The sequence below is a fragment of the Etheostoma cragini genome, chromosome 7 (assembly GCF_013103735.1).
Source record: "Etheostoma cragini isolate CJK2018 chromosome 7, CSU_Ecrag_1.0, whole genome shotgun sequence".
NCBI classification, from domain to species: Eukaryota; Metazoa; Chordata; class Actinopteri; order Perciformes; family Percidae; genus Etheostoma; species Etheostoma cragini.
The window spans coordinates 7,362,988-7,374,128 of record NC_048413.1 but is presented as its reverse complement, the minus strand read 5'-3'; the positions used below and the strand labels follow the sequence as shown (position 1 = coordinate 7,374,128).

Below are 11,141 nucleotides of genomic sequence, written 5' to 3'. Positions count from 1 at the left end.
CTCACACTGCCAGTCATAGGCTACTGATGAATAATATGTTCGTGTCTCAGTTTCCCATTCATCCAAATACCAAATGTGTGGGTTAATGTCTGTGGATCAGGCAGTATAACAGGCAGCACAAACAGGGCTGAGTCTGTGGCCACTACTGGGAATCTTTAATAGAACACATCTTTTCTTAGAAGAGACAAACAGAGTGCGAGCAAGAGCAGAAAAGAAAAAAAAGAGGTTATGATTACAACTTTCGGGAAAAGGTCTCTGGATGCAGATTTTACTGAAATAAATTGATCCTGGTAGGAAGCAGAGAAGAACGCCCAACACCGAACAAGCTGGAGAAGGTTCATGAATAATCAAGGTACCTCAAAGACCAAAATGGGTTAAAAGAATGGTTACAGTTTGTGATTTAGCATTAATGAGATAGTAGGCACCCTTTTTCCTGCAGTAAACCTCATAGAGACGCATGTTTTAGAACAGATTTGTACCTGTAGCATTGACCAGCAGATTAACAAGGAAAATTCAGTGTTTTGCAAACCAGGATACTTTATACATTAAGATTTTTTTTTTTAACCTGAGTTGCTTTGGACTGAGCCTTTAGTCCATGGTCCTACAATGTCACCATCTTTCACTTGATAAGTTATCAATGAACAAATATATCCATTTGGGGAAAAATATTATTTGGAGAAGAATTTAAGTCTGACAGTCTGAATTTCTAAATTAAATCAAACCCACTGCCCAGAGTTTTGTAAATGAAATTAAAATAATAAAAAAAGAAAGGAAACAAAGAAAGCAACATAGTCCGTTCAAAATGTCCTATTATATATAGCTATGTGTGGCACTTTTTTCCAAACACTGTCTGAAACCATCTACCTACAGTAACTTTACCTTTGAAACATGATGAAACACCTTTACAAATTACAGTATGGTAAAATGGTATGGTATGGTGCAAAAAAAGAGAATTATTAAATCTTAGGATTGGAAAAGCTGTAAGCGCTTGCAGCTCTGTAAGCATGCAAAGTACACATAAAACATACTTAAATGAACATGCATTTTTGTAATTTCATTTTCTTTTAAAGGATGATAAAACAAAATTATTCAACATAAACCAACTAATGAATGCAAAGAGTAAGGAACAAATAGATGTTTAACCATATTGTTACAACAGCTGGTGAAAATGCAAGTTATATAAAAAGTGACATGTAAAAACTTTTTTTAAGCATAAAAGCTTAGTGTGTTAGAGTTACAGCAGAGGGAGCATTCCTCCCGTCCCCTCCTCGGATTCTTCTTTTGTTCCCTTCTCTCTACGGTCCTTTATAGTTCCGGGGTTTGCCCTGGACCTGCCAGCGGCATCACAAGCAGAAATATCACTCACTTCCACAGCTTCCCATCAAAGTCTGAAATTAGAGTGGGAAACCAACATCATATCAATTCAAATATAATGTTTCCTATCTGTGGCTGGAAGGGTGATCCCTTACTGCTGGATGTTCATTTAGTGAAATGCAACTCGGCACAATGTCTGCTCACCCCTATTGCAGTCTTTGGTCATATCTCTCTCTTTCAGTAGGTTGTTTTTGTGGTCTGTAAATTTTAAGTGGACACAGGTTATGAGAATATTTTGTCAGAGTAGAAAATGTGTGTTTACTGCATGTGTGTGGATGGGGGCTGACCTGAATTGAGACGGTCTTGGTTACAGGGCCTCAGCTCTGTGCAGTCTAATGACATTTCACCCCCACTGATCACAGTCACCCTGCACAGAAACAAGCATCGCTCTGCTTACAATTGGATTCATTTAAGAGAAAATGTAACCTCATTTATTCTACAGTAATGCCTTACCGATCAGATCGACGCAGGTCATACTCCGGACCTGAATAAAAAAAGATTTAACACACAATCGTAAACACGCTGTATCCATAAAATGTGCTCACTATGAAGATGCTTTTCATTAGGGCTGGGTGTCACCAACGATTTCCCGGATCGATTCTGATTCACAAGGTCACGAGTCGATTACATTTACGTCTCGAATCAAAATATCAATTAGGTTATGGAAACTTCACATTTTGCTTGGACATAAAAGAGAATCTCATAGAATGTATTCTGAAAATCCGAAAAAAAATTCTGGATTTTATTAATCAATCTCTAATCATTCAAAGAACAAAGATCGATTTTAAATAGCTTATTTTAACCCAGCCCTATATATAATAAATACAGAATCAGTGTTTGTTATCCGATACATGCCAAGAACAAGGGGAGAGTTTAGAAGTTAAACACACACACATACACACACACACATTACCTCTATTCTTGTGTCGCCGAGTAAGCACAATGACAACGACAACGATTAACGCCAGCAGTAAGAACGTTGCCAGGAAGTAGCCCAAATGCTGCACGAAATAACCTCGCTGCTCAGGGAGGATGACATTCACCACGCGTGGACCCTCCACCACTTCAGTTCCTAAAGGCAGAACATGGATAAAATCAAACGTTTCACATAATAAACTACTCAGTTATTTTATAAATTGACAGAACTTTTAAGAGAGCGTTGTAACTATTCCCCATATGAGAACGGGAGGATTGACTGCCATATTCAAACTGTGATATATTAGACTGTTACATTGGATCACTGTAATGTTAATAAACACAGATCAAACTGAAATGTATTTCTACATGAAGTCAAATTTGTATTCCCCCCGAGGAGTCTTTGTTTTCATTTGTTTCTAGAAGCCACTGAGGCAGAGCAGGAGTTACATGTCTGTTCGCTGGTAATGACTTCCAGACCTGATGTCATGCAGCTGTTTCTTTTCTCTTCTCAAAAAAAATATAAAAAAATTACACAGGCTGACCAGAAAAGAGGAGGAGAAGTGTGAGGAAAGAGAAACAGATTGTGTTATGTGGTCTGCATGTCTGTATTAGTTTTCCATTCAGGCCCTTTTCACATCTTCTCACAAACACAGAAGTCTAGTTTTTGCACGCATGGAAACTAAATCTGGGACACCTTCGTTAGTGAAATCTACAGTTTAAATACATGCCCGACACATATCACTGCAGGCAGCTCCCAGTCTCACAGTGACTCTGAGTGTTTATGAACGCTTTGGACATAGTTGATGATAATTATTCAAAACAACAAGCACAGAAAATACATACTGGGCTTGGAGATGCAAGACCATTACAATTACTACAGTACAGTACATTGAACCACAGATACTTTTGCAGAATAACCCTTTTGATGCATGTTTGCGGAGCCGTGGTTGAAGGGTTTTACTATAGTATAATTTCTCTTTCATTTCAAATGCAGCCTGATTACAGAAGCCAGATCACAGCATAATAAAAATGTGATTATGGAAGACATCTACTATTGTCCTCTAGAATATTTGTCTTAAGTATTGCATTGCTTCATGGTCTCTCAATAAAACAGCTAAGTTGGACACGAGTAAAACTAGGCACCAGTGAGGGACTAATGAGGAAAACATGCAACATACCATCTCTGATCGTGCTTTCAGAACCAGCCAATGATGAAAAGAAAAGAAGCTTACTGACTGAACCATCCACCTTGTATGTGGGAGGGAACTTGATTGGCAATTACCACCTGTCATTGTTTAATGCACTCAATATGCATAAAACTGCAAAGTAATGTCCAAGACCACTATCTCTAGAGCTCAACTGTCACAAGCAGAGCTGCAGCCACAACCAAGTAGTAGACAATTTCCATTTTCTTGACAGATCTGACAAGTGTGGCGCTGTAAACGGCTGTTTCACATATGCAGCACAGAGGTTACCCTGTGTTTTTGTTCCTGTGGTATATGCATCATTTGCAAGTCAATGAACTGAAGGAAAGCATCTTTATTTGCAAAGATAGAGATTCCCGTTGAAATGCTGACAGCTCACATAACGCCTGCTTCAAAGAAATAATGTTCTATGTGCCACAAATAATTACAGCACTAAAGTGAAAAAGCTGCCGTGGCATTTGTAATTTTTAGATGATTGCTGGTGGCCTGGCGCCTGCTTGAGCACAAACAACTTACTTTCATTATAACAGAAGTGAATTCCTAGATGAGGTTTACTCAAAGGACCGGGCGGGAGATGCATTTCTTCAACATGCATATGGAGCTAATGCATGGGCTGTCATTTCTTTACAGGGGAGGAGCATTTAGTCTACACATACCTGCATTCCCTCCCTTTACTTTGTTCTTTTATGTCACAGCTGGCCCAGATGTTGAACAGATGTGTGAGACTTCCTGTATGCGCTGATAAACACACTTCTACCAAGGGCTGATACACATCAGCAGATAAACAGGGCAGGGTGAAACAATGGACAAAACTCAAGATGCAGTGTAACCAGTCTAGACGTGGTTGGGACTTTTGTAAAATTGGGTCAAATAGAGGAAAAAACACAAGACCCTCCCAAAAAGAGTGGCTGTGTGAGCCTCCTACTCTGCTCAACACAGTTAAAAGGTCTCCAGCTGTAAATGAAAAAAAACTGTAAAAATGAAGAAAACAAGTCAGCAAGGAAAACCAGACCACATCCGTTGCAGCCAATTTCAAGCTGTTTACTGGTTTACTGTAGCCAGCTTCTCAAGCTATAACTGAAAGTAGTTGACTCCAAAAAACTCCACTTTGCTGAAATCACATTGAACAACTAAGAGACAGATTTTTCTTTTTGCCCATCCCTCCTTCTTTCTTACTCAACTAGCTTCTACATTCCTTCTACCTCCTCCCTTTTCAGCTCAAACACAAAAACAGAGAGGTCTGAGGAGAGACTTGGCAGAGGAGAAGAGGAACTGATTTAACTGACCAACTATGCCTATTATTATAACAAAAAGCCCAGGAGCTGTGCTGTCACCCTATGCACAATTCAGCCGAGAAGCCAGATGGGGAAAAACACTAACCCTTACTAGCGTCTGGAAAAAATAAAGTTCAAGTGACGTGTCTTCTGTTGTTTTTAATTCGACTAACTTACTTGGCTCTGGCACATCATTCTTTAAAATTCTTGGTGCTGTAGTGGAGGCGGATGGAAGTGGAGGTCCCACAGTGAGCCGGAAGGTGCGTCTCTCATACAGACCACAGTAGTGGTGATGCAGGTGGCAGGAGTACAGGCCTTTATCAGCAGGCCTCAAGCCAGCAATGGAGAGTGAGAAGTCCCCTAATGTGAAAGCATCCTCCTCCACGCTCATCTTGCTCTGTGCAAAGCGTGGTCCATAATCCCGGCGCTCTCCGGAAGCATAGAGTTCCACCAGACGGTCAGCCCTATCAGGACGCACTCCAGGGGGCTGGAAGTCCCAGTGAGCAACCTGCTGCTGGTCCTCCTGAAGGCCTTCTCTCCACAGAGAGCGCCGGTTCACACAAGGTAATACCACTGACGTGCCCAACAAGACAACAAACACGGTCTTCTCTCCATCCCAGTAACGTTTCTCTTTTCGAACTGGAAAAAAATATGTGTGAAATACATTACTATCAGTTCATTCCTTATGACTCATGGAATAGCATTGGGGCTGTGTGATTAGGACACCTCACCTGACTTAGTGACGTTGAGTTGGATTTTAATGGACTGGTGAATCTTGCAATAGTGATGGTGCAGATTACAAGTGTAAACCCCTTTGTCAGTCGAGACCACATCTGAGAAAATAAGCATCCAAGCAACCTTAAGATGAAAATCTAAATGGAAGACAGCAAAGGTCATGATGCTACTGGAAACTGTGGGGAAGTCTTACTGTCGATGATGAGAGAGAAGTTGCCATCATTGAAAGCAGAGTCTGGGATGGAAATTCGTCCCTTGTTGAAGCCATTGTAGAGCCTCTGATGGGCTCCGGCGGACATGTCCAGGACTCGCTCCACAGAGTTCTCTGGGCTGCTGCGCACCAAGTCCCAGTGCACCACCCTCTGACGGTCTTTCAGTCTGTCCTGTGTCCACACTATGCGGGGGCTTTGGCAGGGCAGAACGGCCTTAGACCCTGCAGGGAGCGTGATGTTCTTGGCCTCCACCGCCACACCAAGTGTGCTGCCGCCGCTCTGACCCCATGCTGTCACAAGGAAATGAACACATGCATTAAGAAACTTAATGCAGCAATGGCAGAAAGAGAAGCATCAAACATGAGCTATACTATTGTGCACGGAGAAACAAAAATGTCTTACCTCCTGGCAGGAAAAACACAGCAACAACTGAAACAAACCAAAACACGAGTGATTAGAGTTGCATTCTACCGAAGCACTTTGTTCCTACTGGCTGAGGTATTCAGGCAGTGCACTAATGCAGTCTTGAGAAATATTTGTAAGACATTGCAAAATGTTTCGGTGGCTTGAGAGTTTAGTGAGCTGACCCAGCGTGTGAAAGATTTCAGTGTTGGAAACGATGTTGGTTCAATGAAAGTACTGTTTTTTTTTTTGTTTTTTTACCAATGTCAATATTCTCTGGATATATATTTTGCTGTTGTGCTTTCTCACTGGAGGGATAGGAACATTTTCCAACCGCACACATGCAATTTCTAATGCATTTTCTTCCCACAGTGCCATTTGGTCATCTGTTTACTGAAGGGCCAGCAGAGACACACAAGCAGCCAAAGCACTGTACAGAGCCTCTATTCATCCTGGCCGCTGCTGGCTTGTTGCAAGGCCATGATCCTGAGGGGATGCAGAACCGGGCTGCTATTCAGCATGTACTTCAGTCAAACTGCGTGGTGTCAAAACCAAACACCTGTCTATTTTTACTATCCTGGTAATGGGCACTGTGAATCAGAAGTGGGCCGTTATGTGTTAATAAACTCGTTAATAAACTCAGGACATAAAAAAATAAAAAAAATAAAGAGAGAATATTATCTTGATCAATTCACTGATAATACAGATTTTAAAATACCATTATTATTAGCACTTCCAAAACACGTGTTACAAAATTGCTTAACAAATGGTGGCCAATGAAAAGCAACAGATTGCACTAGATTATATGATAAAAGTGGGGAAAAATGGCCGTAACGTTTACTAAAAGAAATTAAAAGGACAATTTATGTTGCCTTAAATAAGAAAATAACTTAAACAGTAAAGTCAGGATAAGAGCTTTGTTTTAGGAAGAGATTTAAAAGAAGCTTTCGACTCAGCTGACAACATGGTTTTCTTGGGCAGGTCGTTCCAGAGCACCTGAGGCCCTGACTGTAAACTCTGTCAGCTCTAGCTTTATGCCTGGCCTCCGCCCGAGGATCTCAAACTACACGCAGGTTTCTGCACTGCAAAGAATTCAAATTAAAGCAAGAACTCAGGGCCACGAATAACCTTAAAAGTACTCAATATGATCATAAAATCCTTTCCATAACATACTGGGAGCCACTGGTGTGATGCATTCAATCCCGGCTGTTGGTTCTGGTTAAAAGGCCGGCAGCTGAGTTCTGTACAGTTTGTAGTCCATCAATAGATTTTTAGTCGAGGCGAGTCCCGAGAAGTTGGATATCTGGAAATTATTAAAGTTTTTGCTATCAAACTTCATATCAAGTTACCAAGCAATGGCAACTGTGGTGTGTACACTATATATGCTAAAGTCGGGGTGGAAAACAATGTAATGTAAAGTACTTTTACACAATTTGAAGTGCTTGAACTTTACTTAAGTATTTTCATTTTATGCCACTTCTGCTACTTCTCTACAAACCTGAGAGTAATATTTTACTTTTCTACATTTGTTCGACAGAAAGTTATTTTAGAGATTAAGATTTACCCACAAAACATAGGCTATGTACATGAAATAGAAAATGTGATGCATTGGTATAGAGTCATCTACACAAATGTATATAAAGTAGTAAAATTAGCTCCACTTTGACCAACTACAACTGTAAAATACATGCTAACATGAGAATGCCTCAGTAATATTAGTATAATGATATAAAAGAACAGCACCCACGCCTATTTTTTTCTGAATTATGAGTAATTTTACTTTTAATAATATCAGTGGCCTACATTTTTAGACTTTTACTTAAGTGACATTTTCAATGCAGGACTTGTAATGGAATACTTTTAGATTGCAGTATTGCTTTACACAAGTTAAAAAGTCTCTGAATACTTCCTCCACTCCAAAGGCAAGCTGCACAAGATCTGTTTGATAGAGGTTGCAAGACCAGAATTGGCCTCCTGCGTCCACGTGTTATTACCATGGCTCAGCATGGTTGACACATTGTATATGTGAGCACAGACAACAGACACTTAAACAGAGAGTTCATTTCACCACATCCAAACAACACGTCATCGCTGCCTGCTACTGCGCTTTTATGCAGTAATTTCGTAAATATGCACCAGTATAGTATAATAATACTCGAAGCTGAGCAAAATTATTCCAGCACATTCACTGGCATCGGAGAGGAGACCCCATGCTGGAAAACTTGGGTTTTCTAATGAAGGCTATGAAATTCCCTGCAGAAGGTAAAACAAAGTGTCTCTCCCAACCCCTGTAATTTTCTCTCTTCCAGACACACACAGACTGATGACACACAAGGCTGGTTTAACACTAAAGACTTAACAATGTGCTGTTGAGTAAGAAGCTTTAATGACGGGCATTTACCAAATGATCTACCAAATCACTCTTGTCATGTGTAACCCTAGGAATCACACACATGCTCAATCACTTACCCTGTCATCCTTAAGTTAAAACAAAAAAGATTTAGACTCCAACCTAAAGCGCGCGTTTACTCAGCATCATTCCTGTGATTCATGGCTGTTGTGGTTGGGTGGGACGTTCACTCACTGCCAGGTCACAAGTTGAGAATAAATCAAATAAAGTTGTCCTGCTGCAGACTCAGCTAAACATACACACAGATACATTCAGACAGCCGGAGAACCTCTTGATTATCCTGTGTATATTCACTAAGGTGTACTTTAGAGTTTCTAGTATTTTACTTATATTAATTTGTATATAAGCAAACTAGTACAATTGCAATAATGTATTCATCGTGTTGGCCATCATACATATGTATATACATTTTCCTTGTGAGTTAGACTTGTTGAATAAGTACTTTATATGTATTGCTTTCTATAGATGTACAGTATATGTATTTGATGTATCTATACCGTATATAACTTCACCAAGTAAAAATATGCAATATAGTGTAGAAAGTTACAAGTAAATGATCTGCATTAAATATTTTACTTAAGTAAAAGTACAAAAGTATATTGTCAAAATATACTTAAAGTACAAAAGGCAAAAGTACTCATTATGCAGAATAGTTTATTTCAGAATAATGTATATCAGATTATGGATTTTTGAAATTATTTATGCATTAATGTGTATATCACTTTACTGTGGCAGTTTGTAAAGGTGGGACTCATTTTTTACTACATACTGTAGGTTAGCTGTGAATTTCATGGGTTCAATAAAATCTTATCTTTTTCCATAATAACATCAATATTTCTTCACTGATTATATTTGTTATTATTCATCTCAAGCAGCAAAGTATCTAAAGTTATCAAATAAATGCAGTAGCATGAAAGTAGAAGAAAACTGAAATACTCAAGTACTTAAAGTGTACTTACCACCACTGCTTGTTTGTAACGTTTTGTCTGATCTTGCCCAAATATCTGAGCAGTAAAGGAAACTTAATACAAATATATTGGGAGAATCATCTGTGGGCAACTTTATTTCTTCCTGCTAAGCAAAGCCAAGAGTTGGCCCATGGGACTGAGGCTCCAGAACTCAGACATGCTACCTTGCTGGGAGAGGGGCATTGTCTGCCTTGAATGAGTACGTGTATAATCTTATAAAACTAGTACTTCTAATCTTGTCCATGCCCTACTGATGGTGGCAGGTAATTCAGACTAAAGTCACCCTAAACAAGGTCGGAGTGGTAACCCCTCCTCCTCCAAGACGCCTGCGCCCAGAGCAGCCCACTTGGCGGTGAAACACTCATTACTGACACATTTAATGACAGGTTGTCGGAGTGTGCTGACTCCTCCGCTCAGACCGCTGTTAACTAGAAACACATTGGGCTGAAGCCACAGAAAATCCCACATACACACACTATCAGGAGGCCAAGGTAGGCAAAGCCATGCAGCATTATGGGATATACTGTAGCCAACACGCAATGCTCCGTTTCACTTTCAGGTCCATGAAGCTCCATGCACTTCACTTTCAGAACTCCGAACATTTCAAAATAAAGGCATCTTGCATCTGTAGTAACACCAGGTAGGCTACACAGGAATATAGTTTAAGACAGGTAGGTAGGTACTGCCTGCAGATGATTGATAGATAGATAGATAGAAGATAGATAGATAGATAATGTGGATTGATCAACAATAAATAAATGGCCTTAGTTACGTACATAATTAAAGACATAAACAACACAGGAAATGAACAAGATTCTGTGTTTCAAAAAGTATTGTTGTGGTAACAATAAATTGGCTGAACAATTACAAACTAGGTCATACAAACACAAAAAGTTGTTTTCAAGATAAAACCGCAGCTACCAGTTAAAAACTATATATGTTATGGCTTAGGCTGAATTGCAGAGACATATTGGATATTGAGGAGATATTTACTCCAGCAGCGCAGACATGAGAGCTGAATATGGCACTTTAAACCTGGATCCAATTATGGAACAAAGGAAGTTTCCTCTATTTATTTATTTTTTTCTCTTTTAAAAGCAAGAAAGGAAAATAACTTACTCCGAAGGAGCGTCATGACGAGGTGCATCTTTTTTCGCACGGCTGGCAGCGGATATAAAAGCCTGGGAGAGGTGGTGCGCGCACAAACTGACACAAGACGAGACGTGTGGAGGCTGACGGAGGCTGATGGAGGCTGGCGGAGCACGGCTCAGCTGTGTGCTGCTGTGCTCCTGCAGTCTGGAGCCTTCACACGCTCCGCCTCCGAGACATGAAACCCAACACTTGGTCAGAGCAGTCTGGGCAAAAACATGTCGTAATGGGTCCTAGGCATACTGTGGATGTTATGCAGTATAGGAACAAACCTCAAAATGAGAGTAAAAGGGTAACCCCAGCCACCAGCAGAATTAAAAAGATCTTAAACTGACAGGTCTTATTATAGACTAATACTAAGGTTCCACAACTACCAAACTACAGTAGGGTTGGGAATATGGTATGCGTTAGTTTACATTATCTACACATACATTTCTTTTGAAAAACACGTTTTGTCTTTGGTTATACATGCCTAGATATCAGTGACTATTATA

The 11,141-nt window shown here is 40.0% G+C and overlaps 1 protein-coding gene across 1 annotated transcript; it reads right to left on the bottom strand.

Annotated features, from left to right (window-relative positions):
- Positions 1-138: 138 nt before the first annotated feature.
- LOC117947378 (matrix remodeling-associated protein 8-like) lies at positions 139-10,843 on the bottom strand. The gene is made up of 10 exons (XM_034876255.1): positions 10,618-10,843; positions 6,121-6,147; positions 5,700-6,008; positions 5,503-5,604; positions 4,949-5,410; positions 2,288-2,446; positions 1,828-1,858; positions 1,662-1,741; positions 1,519-1,572; positions 139-1,388 (listed from the first exon to the last, which is right to left on the bottom strand). Exons 1-10 carry the CDS (start codon positions 10,643-10,645, stop codon positions 1,363-1,365), a joined length of 1,278 nt encoding a protein of 425 aa, XP_034732146.1. The 5' UTR covers positions 10,646-10,843; the 3' UTR covers positions 139-1,362.
- Between the last annotated feature and the right edge of the window lie 298 nt (positions 10,844-11,141).